We start from the raw sequence: 23,282 nt of genomic DNA on the forward strand, positions 1-23,282 counted from the left end.
CTTTCCTGTCCCTCTCCCGCACTGGAACCTCGATCGAGACAGGCCTTTGTTTGGGAAGGGGATAAAGCCCAGGGCCAGAATAGAGCCTGGCCTCACTGCGTGTGTTCCGGGCATGAGGGGCGGTGGGGTGTTGGGGAAGGTATGTCCCTGCAGGCCAGCCCTGGAGACCAGCACCGATCTAGAGACCACCAGCCTTCCAGGGCACTAGGTGCCTTGGGGCGAGGCTCTCCCCAGAGTCTCTCTATCTTGCCCTTGGCAAGAGCTGTGGCTCCAGACACTCAGGGACATCCTCTGGTTGAGGGGGCAGGGGCTTTGGACCCCCTTCTGCCCTTTGCCTCCCTCTCTGACTTGGGCGCCCTTTGCCAAAGCTGTACACCTGCGCCTCCCTGGGGAGGAGGCCCTTGAGAAGGCCGGCTGCTCCAGCAGGGTGAGAGTTGGCGGAAGGAATGGGGAACTTGTCCCTTCCCAGGCTGGGCTGCTCCTCTTCAGCCCCCACCTCAAAGCACAGGGCAGTTCCTGGCCTGGGCACTGGGGAGGGGAGCACCTGAGGGTGTGGCCAGGGGGAGCTGCTACCCTCAGGGCAGGCAGGACTGGGAGGCAGCACCCTGCTAAGGTTCTGAGCCAGACCTGGGGTCTGAGAGCCCTGGGTGGGACCCTGCACACCCCACACATCAGCAGCCCCCTGAGGCCTCTGGTTCCTGCTCAGAAGACTGGGGCCATCACAGCACCGCACCGATGGGTGACTCTGTTCCAGGACGGCACAGTTGGCACTGCTGTCCCAGTGACATTAGAAATCGGGCTGGTGCTGCTCGGCAGCAGGTTTGGGTGATCAGATATAGGGTCTCCCTGCTCGGGGATGGGGAATGTTTTTGAGCTTAAATGCGAGGCAGGGTGCCCTCTCAGAGGGTCACTTCCATGTCCCCCACGAGTCTCCGCCTGGCCAGCGCCGGCTTCCTGTGTGGTGTGGCCTCACCTTCAGGTCAAACTGGCTTTGCAGCTCCTCCAGGCCCATCCGGTGGTACAGGGCGATGACGTCGTGCCTCTCCTCCTGGGGCACCGTGGCCTGCGCCAGGGAGAGCGGTCACACAGGTGGGTGGCCAGGAAGCCCCCTCAAGCTCCCAGCTTACTCCCTGCCTGCTACTGGCCCACCCCGGACCCCCACAGCTTGGCTAGCCACGCCATCTGGGGCTCCCGGCCCACTCCCTGCCCGCTCCTGCCCACCCTGGCCTCCTTACCTTGGCCAGCTGCGTCTCCAGCTCCAGTACCTGTGCCATGTCGTCCTGCACCAGGTGGCTGTCCCTGGGCAGGTTTGCGTCCTCCCGCAGCATCGTGGCCACTGACACCATGAACTGCAGGTAGGCTTCCCGCACCTGGGCCAAAGGACGCCGGGTGGGGCTGGATGACCTTGGCCACCATGGCCCCCAGAGAGCTCTCTGTGGGGGTGGGGTGGGCGTAGGACATGGGGCAGCCCCTGATGCGCGTCCACGCACCTTGACCAGCAGGCTCTCGGGCACACAGAGTGCCGAGTGGGAGCGTCTCAGACGCATGACCTGTGCCCGAGCCTCTGGACGGGGGACCTACTCTGCGGGGCTGCTCAGGGCTTAAACTGTGTGGCTGCCTATAAGAGTTGGCACAGGGTGGGTGCCAGGGCTGTGGGTGCTGGGGTGGTGGGTGCTGGTGTTGGGGGTGCCAGGGCTAATTTGGCCCTGCCGGGGCTGTGGGTACTGGGGCTATGCGTGCCAGGGTGGTGGGTGCCAGGGCTAATTTGGGCCTGCTGGGGCTGTGGGTGCCAGGGCTGTGGGTGCTGGGGTGGTGGGTGCCAGGGCTAATTTGGGCCTCCCTACCCAGGTGCTCCCCAGCCTGAGGGTCGGAAGTTGGATCCTGAGGACGCTTGCTCCTTTGGGAGCTGCCTTCTCCACGCTGGGCAGGGCTTCCCCAGTGCAGGCCAATGCCCTGGCCAGGCTCAGCCCACAGCTGCCTGGTCTGAACACATGGCCATACATGGTGCTTTTGAGATGCTCCAGTCCCTCCTGCTCTGGCCTGGTTCTCTCAGCACCACTGCCCACCTTTGGCCACACGGCCCTTCCTCTGGGTTTGGTCATCCTTCAAAGTCTAGCTCATAGCCCACCTTCACCAGGAGGCCCCCTGGACTGTGTCTGGCCCTCTGGGGCATTCCTGCCTCATGCCTGTTCATCTCTGCCCTGGTGTCTGGATGCCTGTGCCCTCCTCACCTGCTCCCTGTCCTTCCCCACCCTTCCCTACACCCCAGGCTAGCCCTGGGCCTGCCAGCCTCAAGGTCCTCTTGTCCACAGTGGGGGTCCTCATCACTCCCCTCTGTTGACAGCCCCTTGAGGTGGAGCAGGCTCGGGGCCTGGCTGCCTGCGCTCAGATCTCCAGGGGCCCTCCCAGCAATCCCGTGCCGCAGAGCCTGGTTCTGTACTGATGGGACAGGGATGACAGTTCTGCCCCACGGGGTTGCTGCTGAGCTGAGTTTGTCCCTGGGCCTGGCCCGGGTGTTGAGGCAACATCCCCCCAGGATGGTGGCAAGCAATGGGTTGCGTCTGCACCCCCCACCCTCAGTGCCAGGCTCAACCTCCACAGGTGCTCACTAACACCAGCTTTGGGGAGGGAAAGCCAGGTGGGCTACGGGAGGGCCAGGCCACGGGGTAGGGGGCGAGGGGGTGTCGTGGGGTCGTCTGGCATTGTGGTGAGGACCCACCCACCTTCCGGTTGCTGCCACCGTTGAAGTAGTACTCTCGGGAGGGCATGCCCAAGGTGGGCTGGTCTATCTGGAAACACAGAAGGTGTGACCCTGGGCAAGGGGCCCGGAGTCCCCACAGCCTGGCTGAGGCAGGCAGCAGCCTCCTCCCCCCAGGACTGTGCCCCGTGGACACATGCTCTGCCCAGGAGCTGGTGGCAGAGCTCGTGCTGGACCCGGGAGCCCAGGCCCTGCCCTGAGTGATGGTGGGGTGCTGGGCTGGACTGGAGAGGGTGGTGGGGGTGGGGGCAGTGGTTCAGGCTGCCCTGGGCCTCGCAGCACCCGCGGCTCCCCCAGAGCGGGGTGTGTATTTGTTTCGTGTGTTTCTCTTTGGCCTCCAGCCCGTGGCCAGCAGTGGCTCCCTGAGGTCAGGCCTCCTGCCCTGGCTCCAGCCGTGCTATTCAGGAGCCCTGCCCCTCTGACCAGAGCCGGGTTCTGCTGTGGCCACCAGCTCCGCCAGGAGGCCCGACAGAAACTCCAGCAGCAGTAGCTCTTACCCGGGCCCACGGACATGGACAGGAGCCAGGAGCCCAGGCCCCAGGAGACCCTGGAGCTCCCTGACCACCTGGCCTGTCCTCCTGCTGTGCTGCGAGAGCCCCCAGCCAGGCTCGGGGACCCTGCCTACCCCTGCCCACCGGCGCAGCTCGTACGTAGATGATGTGCCGGCTGGAGTTCTGGTCGTCGTTCCAGATGAAGAGGTCGATGAGGACGCGCCTGTTGAACTGTGAGTTCATCAGTGCCAGCTGCCGCTCCAGCTCCCACTTGAGTCCTGGGGAGGCAGCGCCCCGTGCTGGAGACTGGCAGGCCCTGGGGTCCCAGCCCAGCCCCTTGTCAGTGAATCTGGCCTCCGGAGCTAGGAACTAGGGGGCCATAGGGTGGGGAGCTCACCTGTGTGCCTTAGGGACTGGGGAACACGGGAGACACTTTCCCTAACAGCCTAGGAGCCACAGGCGGGCCCCCAGGGGACGGGAGGGGGTTGGGCGCAGCATGGGGTCGTCAGGGCTGCCAGCCACATGGGGTGCCACTCCTGCCCCCGGGGGAATGGAGCGCATGCTTAGAGTGGGAAACCCTGGGGCCGGGGCCTGGCTGAGGCCTGGCTGGGGCCTGAGCGTCAAGTGCTCCTAGGGGCCGAGGAGGGGCATCCCTCTGCAGGGCTGAATGGGACTGGCTATGAGGCACCAACTCCCCAGCATGGAGCCTAAACCACCTCCCAGGACCCCGAGGTTGCCCTGGCTGGGTTGGGCCTCTTGGGGCTCCTGAGAGCAGGCAGCTGGGGGTGGGGGTGGGGTCCCCTCCTGGAAAGTCTCAGGCTGAAGGAGTCCTGGCTCTGGTCTTCTTCCGTTTGTGAGGCCATTTGTCTGTGAGGCTGCCACCAGGCCCGGCCTTACCTACAGTCTCGTTCCACCTGTCCATGGCCACCGGCCAGCCTCCCACCACCTCCAAGATGTCCAGCAGGGGCTGAGAGCCTCGCTTCTCTATCACATCTGAGGAGGGAGGCAGTGGTCACTCTCCCAGCCTCCCTGTGGCTCACGTGCCACGACACAGAGCTTTGGGGGCACTGTTGGCCGGTGTCACAGGTCCCCACGCCCCCTGCAGTGCCCGGCGAGAGGCGGCCTCCCAGCTGCTGGGCCTTTACATCTGCACCCTCCCCTCACAGAGCAGCATCTTGGCAGCTCTGCAGCGCTGGAGGCAGAGGCTGAGGCTGGACACGGGCGTGAAAGGAGACCTGGGGGCTGAGAAAAGCGCACGAGCCCCGAGGGACAAAGAGGATGGTGAGAGGGAGCCCCTGGAACCTGGGAGCCGGCCAGCAAGCGAGGAGCCTGGCAGAGGAGAGGAGGCCCTGGGCGCAGGCCAAGCCTCGGCCAGGACTCAGGCGGGCCCCGAGTGGGCTGGGAGGGGGTGTGGGGGAGGCAGGGGAGCCCTGGGGTCTGTGTGTGTCCTGTGTCTCGGCTCAGCATGGTGGGGTCCTGACAAGCAGCTCAGGAGCCCCGCATTGGAAGATTAGGTAAAGGTGGGGACACGGAGAGAGTCACTGTGGGAATCAGTGAAGACCACCCAGAGGGCAAAGCGAAGGCTTCGGGGCTGGCACAGCATGGCAGGTGCACTGTCAGGTCAAAGGCCTGCAAGGAGCAGCAGGGCTTCCTAGTGGAAGAGGGGAGGCCCAGGTGGGCCGAGTGGGGGCTGCTGGCCTGGGGACGCTGTGGTGGGCTCACTAGAGGCTGGACTTCTCCGAGCTTAGCTAGGGTCCTGCACTGGAAGCAGGGACAGACATTCCAGGGGAGGCTGCCCGGGACGAGGCAGGCCCTGGCTGTTTGGGGCCGGATGCCATGGGGGTGCCGTCTGACCTCCTGGGCTGCCCACTGAGGATGAAGGGATGGGTTCCGGGCTGGGCTGCAGGTCCGGAGTCGCGTTTCGGTTTTCCACGCGGTCTGGCCCCTGCCCTTTGTGTATTCAGCCTCTTAGGCCAAAAATTAAATAAGGTGAGGACACAGGAAGTCATCTCCAGCTGTGGGTATTGCCCAGACTGGGGGCCCGGCCTTCAGTTGCCATGGGGAGGAGACAAGCCCAGCGCACCCAAGCAGGGGTCTCATGGAGACGCCCCCTAAAGCCAGGGTCCCAGCGAGTTCCACTGTCAGGCGGAGGCTCCACGAGAACCCCTGGGGAAAACAGCCAGCCCTGAACCATGGTGCTCAGTGGAGGAGCTGTCTCTACGCAGCCACAACCACACGCTGGGCCTGCAGACCCCCAAGTGGAGGAGTTAAACGGTGCTGGGCCAGGGGTGCTCCAAGCACATGAATTCCTTTAATGGGAACTGAAACATGGATAATCTGCCCCACATCACACACATACATCCACATACATCCACATGCATCCACATGCATCCACATACATCCACATCCACACACACTGACACATGTATACAATACACACAAAACACATACACACACAACACATATACACACATACACATATACACATTCACATCCACATACATCTACATGCACACACATGCACATATGACACATACATACAAAACACACATAACACATATACACACATACACATATGCACATATATACACACATATACACATATACAGACATCCACATACATCCACATGCACACACACATATGACACACATATACAATGCACACACAACACGTACACACATACACATATACACACACATATATACATATACATACACACATATACACATACATGAGTACACACAGCACATATGTATACAATACACACACACATACATGCACACACAACATACACATATGCACACACAACACACCCATAGAATATATATATACACATACATGCATATGCACATAATACACTTATACACTATACATAATACACATGTGATGTGCACATAACACGTGCACACATAATGCACACACATATGTACACACTGCATGCATACATTTACATATATACATAACAATATACATACATACATGCACAACACATGTACCCACATGTACACATGCACAAATAACATATACACACATACACAGATACATGCATGTGCACATATACATATATACACATACACACACATAAACACATACAATGTGCATGCATACATATACACACAACACACATATATGCACATAAATGTATAATATGCATGCATGTATATACACATATTCATATATATATAATACACACACACAGAGTCTTCCTGCAGCCTGGAACGTGTGGTCTGTGCTGGGGTTGGGGTGTGAGTGAGGCCGCAGGGCAGCTGGCATTACTATGAGCCTGGACCCCGTGACTGGGAGCAGGACACAACACATAGACCCTCTGGCATGAGTCCTGAAGGCACCCACTCCTACCCTAGGGGCAACCATGGAGTCCTGGGGCTGTGCTAGGCCCTGGCAGGGGCAGCCCGCCCCCATCCCCCGCCTCGACCCCTTCCTGGCGGCCCCCACTCACTCTGGTTCATGCAGGAGCGGTACAGCGTTCTGGCCTTCTCCACAGCTGGCCGGTCCTTGGCAGTCGAATTCTCCAGCACCGCTGTGGGCACAGGAAAAGGTTGGACAGAGGCCTGATGAGGCTGTGGGGGCCAGGTCATAGGTCCCCACACCCCTGGCAGTGCTCGGCGAGAGGCGGCCCTCCAGCTGCTGGGTCTTTATTCCCTCTCCTCTGTGCCCACCGGACCAAGAAGGAAGCAGAAACAGGGGCGAGACACAGCCAGGACCAACTTCTGGCCCAGTGCCGTCCTGTTCGGTGTCACCCCGCTGCGCCCCTGGCCATGCTCTGCCACCTTTGAGGATGACCTCCAGCTCATCGCGGAGGACGTCAAAGATGCTGTATCTTGAGTTGGTCTCGGGGATCACGTGACGCCGCAGCCAGCCTCCGCATGCAAACTGGTAGAAGTCGTCACATGGTTCCGTGGTCGGGTCCATGTTCTGGAGGATCCTGGCGGCTGCTCGTCCCCATGGTGTGAAGCAGGGAGAGGGGAGACAGAGAGAGTTGTGGACAGTCCAGAAGCCTGCCTCCCGGTTCCAAGAGACAGCTTGGTCCCTTGGGAAGGGGCTGCTGTCCATCCAGTTGCAGCTGTGTGCCCTGGGAGAGTTAACCACCCTCTCTGAGCTGCAGAGAGGGAATCCCCCAACCTGGATTCAGTGCTAGGGTTTTCACTTATTTATTTTTGGAGACAGAGTCTCACTCTGTGGCCCAGGCTGGAGTGCGGTGGCGTGATTACAGCTCACTGCAGCCTTGAACTTCTGGGCTTAAACGATCCTCCCACCTCAGCCTCCCGAGTAGCTGGGATCACAGATGTGTGCCACCTTGCCCGAATGCTTTTCAAAAAACATTTATTTGTAGAGACAGGGTCTCTCTGTGTTGCCCAGCTGGAACACTGTGTTGTTCCAGCACTGAGTCTGGAACTCCTGGGCTCAGGTGGCCCACCTCGGCCTCCAGAGTTGCTGGGAATTCAGGCATGAGTTGGCTGGGTTTTCACTTATTTTTTTATTTTATTTTTTTTGAGACAGAGTCTTGCTCTGTCGCCCCGGCTGGAGTGCAGTGGCCGGATCTCAGCTCACTGCAAGCCCCGCCTCCCGGGTTTACGCCATTCTCCTGCCTCAGTCTCCCGAGTAGCTGGGACTACAGGCGCCTGCCACCTCGCCCAGCTAGTTTTTTATATTTTTAGTAGAGACGGGGTTTCACCGTGTTAGCCAGGATGGTCTCGATCTCCTGACCTTGTGATCCGCCCGTCTCGGCCTCCCAAAGTGCTGGGATTACAGGCTTGAGCCACCGCACCCGGCCGGGTTTTCACTTATTAACCACACGACCTTGAGCCCCAAACCCTCGGAGACTCATTTCCTTGTCTGTGAATCTGGGAACACCAGCAGTCTGACTTGCAGGCTGAGGCGATGGCTGAGACGGTGCCGGCTCACAGGAGGTGCTCAGCTGGTGGACCTGCCCTGTGAGGTGGGCCCAGCTCCTGGCTGTCAACCAGGGCCTTTCTGTCCCGACTCTGCCCCCTGCCCTCTTACTCATCCCCAGAGGGAGGGGCGTTTCTCACCACCATGGGGGTTTGTATTCTCCCAGAGGGGTTGGCTTTGCCGCAGCAACTCCGAATGTGCAGTGGACAGGGGATCCTCAGGCTTCCCACTGAAAGCTTTCAACTAGGGTAGCTGGGCTGCACCCCTGACCCAAGACCGTCCCTCAAATTCTTTTTTTTTTTTTGAGACGGAGTCTCGCTCTCTCGCCCAGCCTGGAGTGCAGTGGCCGGACCTCAGCTCACTGCAAGCTCCGCCTCCCGGGTTTACGCCATTCTCCTGCCTCAGCCTCCCGAGTAGCTGGGACTACAGGCGCCCGCCACCTCGCCTGGCTAGTTTTTTGTATTTTTTAGTAGAGACGGGGTTTCACCGTGTTAGCCAGGATGGTCTCGATCTCTTGACCTTGTGATCTGCCCGTCTCGGCCTCCCAAAGTGCTGGGATTACAGGCTTGAGCCACTGCGCCTGGCCTTTTTTTTTTTTTTTGGGACAGAGTCTCACTCTGTCGCCCAGGCTGGAGTGCAGTGGCGCGATCTCAGCTCACTGCAAGCTCCACCTCCTGGGTTCCCGCCATTCTTCTGCCTCAGCCTCCCGAGTAGCTGGGACTACAGGTGCCTGCCACTACGCCCGGCTAATTTTTTTGTATTTTCAGTAGAGACAATGTTTCACCATGTCACCCAGGATGGTCTCGATCTCCTGACCTTGTGATCCACCCACCTCCCTAAGTGCTGGGATTACAGGTGAGAACCACGGTGCCTGGCCCCCTCAAATTCTGTCTGAGTTGGTTTTGGCCACTCCACCTCTGGGACTGGGGACCTCACAGAAGGCGTGACCACAGGCCCCCCAGCCCCCAGCACGGGCAGAAGAGTCACAGTCCAGAGCTTCTCCACTATTGGTGCTTTTGCAGCATGTTAACAGTTTTCATCATCTGCAAATAGTGGTGCCTGACTCCCAATTTTAAGACAAATTTCTGGTTGAAAATTTGAAGTAAGAAAGGGGCTATTCATTGAACCTTTCTTTCTATAAATGTGGACAAAAGCCGCTGGGGTTCTTGGGGGCGGGATGGCTGTTGCTACAGGGCCTGGCTGCTGGAGGCTGGGGACTGGGGGGCCCAGCGGGTGCCAGATGCCAGCAGAACACCAGCTCCCCCCACTCCACAGCGAGTCCGGCCCAGCCAGCTCTAAGGGCCCTGTTTTGGAGTTGCTCCCCTGGGCCTTGGGTGGGGGCCTGTGTCAGTGTTAGCCGGAAGCCCCCAGCCCTTGGGCAGGCTGTGGACGGCAAGGGGGCCAGGCTTACCTGCCATCACGCAGCCAGGGGTGGTGCAGATCTCGCTCACCTCTTGGGTCTCTGGGATCCCTGTGGGCAAGGAGCAGCCTGAGCACGGGGAGCCACAGAGAGGGTGGGGCAGGACTGGAGTGGGTGTGGGCGGGGCAAGGTCTAGTGGGTGTGGCATGGGGCTGGGCATAGACTGGGGTGGGCGGGGCAAGGTGAGGGTGGGTGGAGCATGGGCTGAAGCCAGTAGGGCAAGGCTAGGGTAACCAGGGCATAGGCTTGGGGGGGTGGTTGGGGCGTGGCCCTCCACCCCATCTTCCACCCCCATGGGTGGTCCAGCCTGGCTGCCCAAGTCCTCCCCAGGTGGCCCAGGCTTGAGGCCTTCAGTGATAGTGAGCTTCGTTTGTGCTTGACCCCTGGAGGGACCTGGGAGCCCCTTTACACCCTCTGCCTCCATGGACCCCCCACAGCCTCTCCAGGCCCCAAGGGCTGAAGCCAGCCATTCTGCCCTCCTGCCTTCTGCCCAGCCCACTCTCACCTGCTGCCAGGGCCAGCTCCTCCAGGCAGCCTGCCTTGCTGCCCCTCTCTGCATGCCCTGCCCCAGCCTGCCCCACCTCTGTGCCAGTCGGTGAAACTGAATGTGCCGAGATCATGCAGGAGCTGGGGCGGAGCATCCACAGTGCCCAGCAAGCCTCCTGTGTTCAGTGGGTGCACCTGGCTGAGGTCCTTGCCGCTGTCCTCTCCCCATGGCCCTCCTTCGGCATGTGAGGGTTGGGCAGAACCCAGCCTCTGCCCCTCCACGGAGTCCCCCCACCTTGGGAGGCCTGCACCCACCTGCCTGGGGTTGTTTTGGAAGGGAAGGCAAAGGCTACCTCGGGGTTTTCGTTTTACAAAGGTCCTCTCCTCCTGTAAGAAGCCCAGCCGGCTAGCAAGGGGTGACAGCTGCTTCCCTGGGGAGAAACACAGCGCTCAGCTGCAGCCTCCTGCCTGCACCTTCCTGGGGTGCTGGGGGCCTCCCTGGGGCAGCACGGCATTTTCCCACAGTGCTGGGTGCTGCAGCCCTACCTCTGTAGTGAGGGCTGGTCCCCAGGGCAGCGAGACAGGAGATCCACAGAGTTCACTGCAGGGGCCTGCTTCACTCTGTCTCCTGCTGGGCTTGAATGGGGGGCAGTTTGTCCTGCCTTGCCAGCCCCGCCCTTTAATTCTCCCTCCACGCATCCCAAGATCCCTGGTGTACCAGGGCCTAGAGGGGTCCTGAGATGGGCCCTTTCTCTTCCTGACAGCCTCCTCTACCTCAGGATCTTCCTGACCCTGGCCAGGCCCACACAAGGCGGCACGCTCCTGGAGTCCCACAGGGCAGGCTCATTTAGAGGGACAGGGCCCTTTCAGAGAGGGTGACTTCCCACTGACTAATGACCCTTGTCCCCCACCCCTCCACCCTCACTGTCCACTGAAGGTGCCAAGTCACCCTCCCTCCATCCCTCCACTGACTGCTCTGAGGGGCCTGCCTGGTCAAGGGGCTCCTGGGATGGCTGTCAACTGCCTGGAGAGAGATGTGGGAGAGGAGGGTGGGGTGGAGAGAAGAGGGGACCCCAGGTCCAGAGAGATGAAAAGCCAGGCCTGGCTACCCTCAGAGCTGGCTTGGGGCCGAATTTCCCCAGCAGTGAGGCAGGCACACAGAGGACTGAGTAGAAGGAAGGAACAGGGCTCATTCAGGTCAGGGCTGTTGTTACGCCTGGAACCTGGCCTAGCCCTGGGCAGAGACTGCAGAGAGGGTGTTAGAAGCCACAAAAATATCAGCTCCTTGGGGGTCTGGCCATTCAAAAAGCCATTAACCCAACACTGGATGATGACTGAGCCAGGTCAGATGCTGGGCACTGGAGTTCAGATGTGAGCCCAACAGGGCCCAGCCCTCAAGGAGCCCTTGCCCGGTGGAAACAGGGAGAAAGTGCTGCGTACTGCACACATCAAGGCAAAGTGCTGACGGGCAAGGCTGAGCTTCAGAGCAAAAGAACCCCCCAGGCCAGCAACGGAAAGGAGGCAGTGAGTGTGAGCGGAAGGCAGTGAGTGTGGCGGGTGCCTGTAGTCCCAGCTACTCTGGAGGCTGAGGCAGGAGAATGGCGTAAACCCGGGAGGCGGAGCTTGCAGTGAGCTGAGATCTGGCCACTGCGCTCCAGCCTGGGCGACAGAGCGAGACTCCGTCTCAAAAGAAAAAAGACAAAAACAAAAACAAACAAACTAACAAAAAGGCTACTGTCTGATTCCAATTACGTGACATTCTGGAAAAACAAAACTTTAGAGAGGAGAGATGTTAAATGTTAAATAGTGATTGCCAGGAGTTTGGGAAAATGGATGTTGAAAAGGTTGAACAGGTGAAGAACAAGGGACTCTTGGGGGCAAAAAGTGACAAATGGTGAATGCATTTGGCAGTGAAACTATTCTGTACAATACTGTGGTTGTGAATGGTGACTATTCTGTACAATACTGCGATGGTAAATAGTGAATGCATTTGTCAAAACCTGTAGAACTTTATAGCACAAAGAGTAAACCTTATTGTATGCAAATTTAAAAAATCATTTAGACTGTCAGGGGAATCCCAGGATGAAATGCAGAATCAGACTCAAGACAAATGTGTAAAACAATCTCACTGAAATGGATAGGGGAAGAAAGTGTTGACCTAAGTAACTTTAGAAATGAGTAGAGTCTATGAGACTAAAAGCAAAGGAAGCTGTACGTAAGTGCTGTACTCTAGTTGATAAAGTTGTCCTTCATGGGATCCCAACTTAATTCTGAAACCACTACGCATGTATATTGGAATGGAAAAAGTGAATAGCAGGTGACTGGGCTTATTGCTGTTGCAGTGAGAAGTTACAGACAAGGAAAGGAAGGAAGTTAGAATGGTTTATGTGGTGGTGGAGTAGAGTTGGAGACATCAGTGTGAACTCATTTTTAGCTTAATACAGATGCAGATGGTTGCACATATAAATATTTATAGATACGAGTATGTAGATGGGTTCAAGTATACATACATATTCCTTTGCTCTGCCAGGTGAGCTAGACTAGAAGGAACACCAATTGAGGAGTAGGACCCAGCTCTTGGTTTCTGTTTGTTTTTCAGATACCACATTATCCTAGTCTAAGGCTCCTTAGAAAAATGGTTGATTATACAACTGGGGTAGGAAACATACAAGATGAGCTTGGAGCATGCTGAAGTGTCAAAAAGTAAGAAAGTGCTTCCCCCAAAAAACTCACCCCAAATTCATGATAATGGGGATACAGCAGAGGGTCATAGAAGCAACTGACAACTCCCAATAGCCAGGGTTGGAACAATTTGAGCAATGCAATATAGTAGTGGATTATAATGCCAAGTATGAAAGAAATATCCACAAATCGTTGAGTAAATAAATAAATGAGGGAGAACAGACAAATCTCTCGTACAGAAGAAGTCCAAATACTCTGCCTCTAAGGATGTGGAGCGTAACTCCCCACTCTTCAGGTGTGAGCTGCACACAGTGACTTCTTTTCAAAGACTGCACTATGAAAAAGAAGGGAAAAAAGTAACTTTCAGTGCAGAAACCAGTCATTACCTCCAGCCAGGCAATTAAGGTTAACATCAACAGTGATAAGTCATTGAAAGTGTGCACCTGTGACCTGTGGCCTTCCTCTGCAACATGTGCTACCCCAGCCTAATCATGAGAAAACCATTAGGCTAATTCCAACTGAGGGTCATTCCACTTCATCAGTAACCCTCAAGACTGTCAAGATCATAAGAAACAAAAACACAAACGAGAAAACAAAGAAAGTCTGAGAAACCATGACAGCCAAGAGGAGCCTGAGAAGATGTGGTGTTCTGGGTATGACCCTGGGATGGTAAGAGGACATGAGGAGAAACAGGGAAATCTGAATTGAATATGAACTTTAGTTAATAGTAATATTATCACTGTGGGTTCATTACTTGTGGCAAATGTATCATGTGCTAATGAAAGATGTTCATAATGGGGAGACTGAGGGTGGGGTATATAGGAATTTCTGTACTATTTTGCAATGCTTCTGTAAATCTAAAATTGTTCTAAATGTTTGAAATATTACTGAAGGAAACCTGAACAGAAGATCTCAGACCTGTAGGACAATGTTAAATGGCTTAACATACATATAACTAGAGACCCAGAGAACAATCTTTGAAGACATACTGACCAAGAAACATTAAGGTTGGCAAAAGATAGAAATCTACCCCAAGAAGGGCAGTGTACCCCAAACTGGGCAAATACAAAGAAAACCAAATCTACCCCAAGAAGGGCAGTGTACCCCAAACTGGGCAAATACAAAGAAAACCAAATCTACCCCAAGAAGGGCAGTGTATCCCAAACTGGGCAAATACAAAGAAAACCAAATCTACCCCAAGAAGGGCAGTGTACCCCAAACTGGGCAAATACAAAGAAAACCAAATCTACCCCAAGAAGGGCAGTGTATCCCAAACTGGGCAAATACAAAGAAAACCATACCCAGAAGTGTCGTAGTCAAACTGTGGAGGACTAAAGACAAAGAGAAATTCAGAATTACTAATTTCAAGACACATTCAGGCAGTCAGTGGGGCTGGGCATGGTGGCTCATGCCTGAATCCCAGCACTTTGGGAGGCTGAGGTAGGTGGATTGCTTGAGTCCAGGAGTTTGAGACCAGCCTGGGCAACATGGAGAAACCTCACCTCTATAAAAAAATTACAAAACAAAAATTAGCTGAGCACAGTGGTGGACACCTGTGGTTCCAGCGATTTGGGAGGCTGAGGTGGGCAGATCACTTGAGGTCAGGAGTTTGAGACCAGCCTGGCCAACATGGTGAAACCCCATCTCTACTAAAAGTACAAAAATTAGCCAGGCATGGTGGTGGGCGCCTATAATCCCAGCTTCTCAGGAGGCTGAGGCATGAGAATCGCTTGAATTCAGGAGGCAGACGTTGCAGTGATCTGAGATCGTGCCACTGCACTCCAGCCTGGGCTACAGAGTGAGACTCTATCTAAAAAAAAAAAAAAAAAAAACAGAAAAAAAAATCAAAAACAAGAACAAGGAACAATAAAAAATCAATTTGAAAAAGGATCCATTGTAAACTCTAGAAATGAAACCACGTAGTTGTTGAGATTTAAAAAACAAAAACAACTATAAACCCAAAAGGCTGAGTCAAGCAACAGACATAACAGAAGAGAGATTTAGTGAAATGAAGTATAGTTCTAAAGAACTGACCCAGAATGCAGGAGAAAGTCAAAGAGATGGAAAATATGAAAGAAAAGCTGAAAGACACGGAGGACAGTGGGAAAAATGGGGCAGATATCCAGTGGAAAATGGAAAAGGAGAGAAAAGGGATGATGTGGGAGACACACTATCCGGGAAAACAACGGGTACAATTTTCCAACATTAATAAATGTTATCAGTGCTCAACTTCAGGAATCACAACAAATCCACAGCAGAATAAATAAAAATAATTTCACAGCTAGACAACGCATGGTAACAATTCAGAATACCCAAGACAAAGAGAACATGGCACAGGGAGAAAAGATCATTCACCCAACGGAGGAATGGCAGGTAGGCTGACAGCACTTTTCTCTGAAGCCACATCTGAACAGCAGCAAGGGGAGTCATAAGACGTGAAAGCTAAACCTTCAAGATATTGGAGAAAATAACAACTCAGACTCGTTTAACCAATCAAACGATCACTGAAGAACAAGTGCTAAATAAAGTAATTTTCACATAGACAAGAGCCAAGAGTTTACTGCTGATAGATGATTTTCAAGCAGGGCTCCCCAAATTTGTCTGATCACAAGCAAGGCTTCAAATGCGTGTGGGATTCAGAGGTCTTACCCTACAAGATTCCTGGGTCTTACCCTGTTTGGGGCTTGTTATGGACTGACTTAATGTTTTGAAGCCCTAACCCCTATTTGGAGATAGGGCCTGTGAGGAGGTTTAAAATCAGCTCCATGGGCAGGGCCAGTGGGGGGCATAACCCAGTAAGGCTGGTGCCCTTATAAGAGGAGGAAGAAATGACAGAGCTCACTGTCTCTCTCCACCATGTGAGGACACAATAAGAAGGTGGCCATTTGGTAGACCAGCTTATTGAAGTGGGAAAACATTTTTAAACAATAAAATAATAATAATAATAAAAAGCATGTGGCCTGTGGGAAGAGAGTGTGAACCAAAAATAAACTAAGCTTTCCAAGTGACTGGTGGACCCTCCCTTTGGCCAAGGGCATTCCAAAGTTAACCTGAAAAATGAGTTCAGCCCATGCTGGGAAGTGGGGGTTGGACATGCCCCATTATACCCTCTTCCCTTTGGAATTCAGGCACAGCTGACCAGCATTCATCTTAAATCAGAGACATGCCAGGCATGGTGGCTCACACCTATAATCCCAGCACTTTGGGAGGCTGAGGCGGGAGGACTGCTTGAGCCCAGGAGTTCGAGACCAGCCGGGGCAACACAGTGAGACCCATCTCTACAAAAAATAGAAAAACCTAGCCAGGTGTGGTGGCATGTGCCTGTGGTCCCAGCTACTTGGGAGGCCGAGGTGGGAGGATCACTTGAGCCCAGGAGGTCGAGGCTGCAGTGAGCTGTGATTGTACCACTGCCCTCCAGCCTGAGTGACAGAATGAGGTCCTGTCTCAAAAACAAACAAAACCAGAGACTTTAAGACTGAGAGGACAGACTAAGTCCGATAAGAACTACAATCTATTTTCTCCAAAGCTTGCTACCTGGAGGCTTCACCTATGTAGTAAGGATCTTGGTCTCCACAACCCCTTATTTTAACCCAGACATTCCCTTCTACTGGTTCCAAGTCTTTAGATAAACTCTTCCAGCCTACTGCAGTCAGAAAACCTTTGAATCTACCTGTGACCTGGAAGCCCCTACTTGGAGTTGTTCCACCTTTCTGGACAGAACCAATGTACATTTTTTTTTGTTTTGTATTGGAGATGGAGTTTCACTCATGTTGCCCAGGCTGGGGTGCAATGGCATGATCTCCGCTCACTGCAACCTCCGCCTCCTGGGTTCAAGTGATTCTCCTGCCTCAGCTTCCCAAGTAGCTGGGATTACAGGCACCCACCATCAGGCCTGGCTAATTTTGTATTTTTAGTAGAGATGGGATTTCTCATGTTGGTCAGGCTGGTCTCGAGCTCCTGACCTCAGGTGATCCGCCTGCCTCGGCCTCCCAAAGCACTGGGATTACAGGTGTGAGCCACTGTGCCCAGCCATAGCTTACATGTATTGATGTATGTCTTATGTCTCCCTACAATGTATAAATCCAAAGCAGTCTAAACACCTAGGGCACATGTTCTCAGGACCCCCTGGGGCTGTGTTACGGACCATTGGTCACTCATATTTGGCTCACAATAAATCTCTGCAAATGTTTTACAGAGTTTGACTCTTTTCATTGACAAGAGGGTCTGATTCAGTTGGCATCTAGATCTTGGACTTCACAGCCCCCAGAACTATGAGAAGATACATTTCTGTTTTTTAGCCACCTAAGCATTTTGTGACTGTGGCCCAGGCAAACTGAGGGAGGGCCCAACATCTGGATTTGTAACAATTTCCCCAGGTGATTCCGATTATCAAGCAAATTTGGTCAACACTGTTTTTTTTTTTTTTTTTTTTTTTTTGAGGCGGAGTCTCGCTCTGTCGCCCGGACTGGAGTGCAGTGGCCAGATCTCAGCTCACTGCAAGCTCCGCCTCCCGAGTTTACGCCATTCTCCTGCCTCAGCCTCCCGAGTAGCTGGGACTACAGGCGCCCGCCACTTCGCCCGGCTAGTTTTTGTATTTTTAGTAGAGACGGGGTTTCACCGTGTTAGCCAGGATGGTCTCGATCTCCTGACCTCGTGATCCGCCCGTCTCGGCCTCCCAAAGTGCTGGGATTACAGGCTTGAGCCACCGCGCCCGGCCTGGTCAACACTGTTTTAAACCAGTGCTTCCCAAACGTGAATGTGCAGATGAATCAGCTGGGGGTCTTGCTGAAATACCAACACTGGTCCTGCAGCCTTGGTTGGACCTTGAGTTTCTGCATTTCTAACAGGCTCCCGGGTGATGGCTGACACCACTGGTCTGTGGACCACACTGAGTAGGAGACTCCGTAGTATGTATTTCAGAAAGAAGAAAAAATTATTTAATAAGAACTGCCCAAGATGTAAGAAGAAAGATGCGTAACGGAATTCATGAGGATAGGGGAAGATCTGAGTTAACATTGACCATATTAAATAGTAATGTGGCTGATCTGTAGTAGGTAAAATGTAAGACAGAAACCAAATTCTCGGCTGGGCACGGTAGCTCACATTTGCCATCTCAGCACTTTGGGAAGCCAAGGTGGGTGGATCACCTGAGGTCAGGAGTTCGAGACCAGTCTGGCCAACATGGCAAAATCCCATCTCTACTAAAAATACAAAAATTATTTGGGGGTGGTGGTGGGCCCCAGTAATCCCAGCTACTCGGGAGGCTGAGGCAGGAGAATCGCTTGAATCTCGGGGGCGGAGGTTGCAGTGAGCCAAAATAGCGTCACTTCACTCCAGCCTGGGTGAAAGAGTGAAACTCCATCTCAAAAAAAAAAAAAAAAAAAAAAAAAAAAGGCCAGGTGTGTTGGCTCACACCTGTAATCCCAGCACTTTGGAGGCCAAGGTGGGTGAGTCACGAGGTCAAGAGATCAAAGATCAAGATCATCCTGGCCAACATGGTGAAATCCTGTCTCTATCAAAAATACAAAAAATTAGCTGGGCATGATGACGGGCATCTGTAGTCCCAGCTACTCAGGAGGCTGAGGCAGGAGACTCCCTGGAACCCAGGAGGTGGAGGTTGCAGTGAACCGAGATCACACCACTGCACTCCAGACTAACAGAGCAAGACTCCATCTTAAAAAAAAAACAAAAAACAAAAAACAAACCAAGCTCTTAACAACAATGTGAACAGGGTGGGCAGTGCTGCGAAGAGTTAAACTGCTCTAAATGCTTGTATTGTCTGGAAGAAATAATGGAGATATTGATTAGTTTGATATTTAAGTTCAATATGCACATACAAATTTAAGGTAGAGAAGTTCTGTTTTTTGCCTAGGACATCAAAAGCTTCAATTGAATATCGTTTCCTTCTGTACAAGAAAAAGCCAAATAATCTACAAAAAGCACAACTTTTTGGAGCCCATCCAAGACCTGAGGTCAAAGACAATAAGGGAAACAATTTCCAAGTGACAAGGCCCCCCAAGGAAAGGCCGGATGTGTAAATTGTTTCACTTTAGCCAAGACCTGAGAGTAAGAGACGTTCTGAGTGGCTCAGAAGAAATCAGCTCAAATTTTTCACACATTCTTACAGGCCAAGTGTGGGCTGCTACATGAGTTTGGAGCAGCTGGGAGCCTCCACCACGAAGAGGTTTTCACTCACTCCACGTTCTGTCCATGGCCTTTCCCAGATGCCTATGAGAAAGACTGGGGCGGGTCTCAGAAGGCTGGAGAGAGCCTCCCTTGGTGGCCCAGAGATGGAGGCAGGGACCTGCTTTGGCTGAGGCATGAAACTATGCTCGTCTGGCAGGGAGTAAAAGCTTTAAATCACTGAGGCAGGTGGAACCCCTCTTACGCCCAGGGACCAGGCAAATCCCCTGTTCCGTAGGAGGGTCAGGAGTAAAAATCCTCCCCCCATGGAAGGGCAGGAGATCCTTGTGGACCCAGAATCCTAGACTGACATCAAGCAGTGGTCTCCTGATGCTAGAGGAGGGGTGGGCAACTCAGGCACAAGGCAAAGCTTGGTTGACAATGGGAATGGGGTAGGGATGCCAAGAGGCACACCCCCAGCCCCAGGTATACCAGGCCTGCCTAAGCCTGAGACTGGGCCACGGCACCAGAGAGCCCCCACCTCCAGCCTGAGCCTAGTACTGACCAGCAACAACAACCCACCACTCTCAGAAGGACCAGGGCATGGGGAGGACGCCCTCTGTGTCATGGGCATCCAGGCTGCTGAAGGCCAAGGCTGGAGCAGGCAAGAGGAGAGAACCATCTCGTCCCTGGGCTGACTTCTCTAAGCGCAGGGAACAGGAGCTCATTGCTGGAGAAACGTGAGTCTGAGGTGCACTGAGGGTAACAACAGCAGTAGAACCCCCAGCCAGCTAACTCCTAACCAAAGGAATTCAATCCCTCACACTCACGTGCTGACGGACGGGGTGTGCCTAATTCTGTACATTAGGAAACCCTCCTGCATATACCATTTTAAAAAGACCCAAATGGTGCAAAGTATTATCATGTAAAAATTTAAACACTGTTCATGAGGCTCCTGATTTTATGTTTTGACAAATATCGGAGTCTGCAAAGAAGTATCTCAGACCCTCCCCCAGCAGCATATTGTGATGATGTTGGCGATAATACACAATATTACTAACGACAGCAATAGCTCTTACGTTCTTAACAGTGTGTTCCGGGCCTAGCGCAAATGCTTTTGTTCTCAGTCTCTACTTGTATTCGTCCATTCTCACACTGATAGAAAGAACTGTCTGAAACTGGGTAATTTATGAAGAAAAGAGGTTTCATTGACTCCCAGTTCCTTAGGCTGTACAGGAAGTGTGGCTAGGAGGCCTCAGGAAGCTTACAATCATGGCAGAAGGCAAGGGGGAAGCAAGCACGTCTCACCATGGTGGAGCAGGGGAGAGAGAGCGTGAAGAGGGAGGAGCTGCACACTTTCGAACAACCAGATCTCGTGAGAACTCACTTACTATCATGAGAACTGCAAGATGGAATCTACCCCCATGATCTAATCACATCTCACCAGGCTTCTCCCCTGACACATGGGGATTACAATTTGACATGAGATTTGGGTGGGGATACAGAGACAAACCATATCATTCTGCCCCTGGCCCCTCCCAAATCTCATATCCTTCTCACATTTTGCAACCAATCATGCCTTCCCAATAGTCCCCCAAAGTTTGAACTCATTCTGGCATTAACTCAAAATTCTAAACCCAAAGTTTCATCTGAGACAAGGTGTCTCAGACCTAATGGGCCTATTTGGATTTTGGAGGCAGCACATTCCTCATTTGGGTATGTTACTCCAGCCCATTTATCGAGTGACCCAAAACGCTGCCAGTTTTGAGTGGGGTCCAGAACAGAAGGCTCTGCAACAGGTCCAGGCTGCTGTGCAAGCTGCTCTGCCACTTGGGCCGTATGACCCAGCAGATCCAATGGTGCTTGAGGTGTCAGTGGCAGATAGGGATGCTGTTTGGAGCCTCTGGCAGGCCCCTCTAGGTGAAACACAGCGGAGGCCTCTAGGATTTTGGAGCAGGGCCCTGCCATCTTCTGCAGATAACTACTTTCCTTTTGAGAGACAGCTCTTGGCCTGTTACTGGGTTTTGGTGGAAACGGAAGATTTGACTATGGGTCATCAAGTCACCCTGCGACCTGAATTGTCTATCATGAACTGGGTGCTTTCTGACCCACGTAACCATAAAGTGGCTCATGCGCAGCAGCACTCCATCATCAAATGGAAGTGGTATATACGTGATCGGGCTTGAGCAGGTCCTGAAGGCACAAGTAAGTTATCTGAGGAAGTGGCTCAAATGCCCATGGTCTCCACTCCTGCACCCGCCTTCTCTCCCCAGCCTGCACAGATGGCCTCATGGGGAGTTCCCTATGACCAGTTGACAGAGGAAGAGAAGACTAGGCCCTGGTTCACAGATGGTTCTGCATGATATGCAGGTACACCTGACAGTGGATAGCTGTAGCACTCCAGCCCCTTTCCAGGACATCCCTGAAGGACAGTGGTGAAGGGAAGTCTTCCCAGTGGGCAGAACTTCAAGCAGCGTATCTCACTGTGCAATTTGCTTGGAAGGAGAAATGGCCAGTTGTGCAATTATGTACTGATTCATGGGCTTTAGCCAATGGTTTGGCTGGATGGTCAAGGGCTTAGAAGAAGCATGTTTGGAAACTGGTGACAAAGAAATTTGGGGAAGAGGTATGTGGATGAAGCTATCAGAGTGGTCAAACACTGTGAGCCTGGGTGCTAACCATAATCCGATAATGCTTCCTCATGATCTAAACTGTATGATAAAGAGAGAAGTGTTCACGGACCAGGTTTATACACATGAGGGGGCACTCTGGTCTGGGGGTTGGACTTTCTGTAAAAAGCCAGATGTAAATATTTGAGGCTTTGTGGGCCACATACATGCTCCATCTCACCTCTTCAACTTTGCTGTCCTAGCAGGAAAGTAGCCGTAGATAAACCCATAAACGAATGGGTCTGGCTGTGTTCCAATAAAACTTTATCTACAAAAACAAGCAAGGGGCTAGATTTGGTCTATGGGCCACAGTTTGCCAACCCCTGTACTAGAAAATGAATACAGTTGCTTCAGAGGAGTAGAATTCTGGGATGGACATGAGACTGTACTTCTCACTGTCATTTTTGTAAAAACATTTGATTGTATAAAAGAAAGTTTATAACTTAAAAAATAATTAAAAAATCGAAGATAACTGTCAAAAAGATAGAAATATAAAACTTCCCAGTTAGTTAAGGGAAAATAGAGGAAATATTAGGTTGATCCAAATCAAGGCAAGAAAAGAGAGAAAAAAAGCGTGAGCTGCAGAAAAGAAACAATAGGAAAAACATACATTTTAGTCATCCTGGTAATTATGAACCAACAAAATCCTCCAATTAAAAGATAGACAAAGCCCCAATCCAGCCACACACGATGGAAAGAGACACATCTAAAGCTAAGGAGATGAAAAGTTTCAAAGAAAAAGCACGGGAAAAATAGACAAAGCAAACGCTAATGAGCAGCTAACACTCACGTCCGGCGCAACAGGATTTCAGGCAAAAAGCCTTGTTAAGACAGAAACGGAGACTGCACCGTTACATGCAGTGAAAGATATATTAACTTCATATGTGTATCCTACTATAACATTTATTGAATTTATGAAACTAATTTTATAATTCAGACCTAAATTTGCATTCACATAGTAACATAACCTTAAATAGGTAAATTAGGTAAGATTTGAGGTAACTACAGGAAGGGTGATTCTTTAGTGCAAGATTTAGCACGTACACTTCAGTACATGATTTTAAGAAATCGTTCTCCCCATCTTTCAAAATCTTTCATTCTTTTGAGATCAAGAGAATGGAAAAAAAGCCAATATGTAGAAGACTTGATTGATCTAGTGGATGTATTAGACACTGTCACTCAGCGTTCGGTGACTGAGCCTGATTCACAGCGTGCAGGGTTATTTACAAAATTGGTCAAGTGTTAGCTCCAAAGCAAAGCAAATATCAAAGAAGGAACCACATAAATAATGGCATAAACCGTGGTTTCTGACAACACAATTAAGTTAGAAATCAATAATTTTAAAAAAGTAACTAAAAACTCATGTCTGGAAATTAAAAAAAATTTCTAAATGACTTATAAGTCAATGAAAAAGTCATAATGGAAATGAGAAAATACATAGAAATAAATGATAACTGCTTAGAAAACCTTCCAGAAACAATCCTGGACTGAGGCCAAGGTCAGCTGTGGGGTCATCCCTGTGGGGGCACAGGGGTCTTGACGGGGGAACAGAGGGCTCTGCCGCCCTGGAGCCAGGGCCCGTTTCCACACTGGAGCGGGTAGATGCAGGCTTTGCTGAGATCCATGGTACTGTGGGGCACTCCCAAGGCACCGGGCTGGGCAGGGAGGGTCTCTCCAGGAGGGGTGGGCTCAGGCCTCTTGGCATGACCCAGAAGAAGAGAAAGGCCCCTTCCTTCCCCAC

At 52.6% G+C, this 23,282-nt stretch overlaps 1 protein-coding gene across 1 annotated transcript in view; it reads right to left on the reverse strand.

Moving 5' to 3' along the window:
* MMEL1 (membrane metalloendopeptidase like 1) overlaps positions 1-23,282 on the reverse strand; it is a 40,202-nt gene that overhangs the window by 12,255 nt on the left and 4,665 nt on the right. Inside the window, exons 3-11 of the mRNA XM_010366107.2 lie at positions 10,421-10,498; positions 9,573-9,632; positions 7,039-7,200; positions 6,708-6,788; positions 4,147-4,242; positions 3,409-3,527; positions 2,724-2,789; positions 1,236-1,370; positions 974-1,063 (exon numbers count right to left, since the gene is read on the reverse strand). Of these exons, the coding sequence (XP_010364409.2) occupies positions 974-1,063; positions 1,236-1,370; positions 2,724-2,789; positions 3,409-3,527; positions 4,147-4,242; positions 6,708-6,788; positions 7,039-7,200; positions 9,573-9,632; positions 10,421-10,498 (887 nt within the window). The remainder of the gene's footprint in view (positions 1-973; positions 1,064-1,235; positions 1,371-2,723; positions 2,790-3,408; positions 3,528-4,146; positions 4,243-6,707; positions 6,789-7,038; positions 7,201-9,572; positions 9,633-10,420; positions 10,499-23,282) is intronic.

Source organism: Rhinopithecus roxellana, chromosome 12, assembly GCF_007565055.1.
Source record: "Rhinopithecus roxellana isolate Shanxi Qingling chromosome 12, ASM756505v1, whole genome shotgun sequence".
Taxonomy (NCBI): domain Eukaryota; kingdom Metazoa; phylum Chordata; class Mammalia; order Primates; family Cercopithecidae; genus Rhinopithecus; species Rhinopithecus roxellana.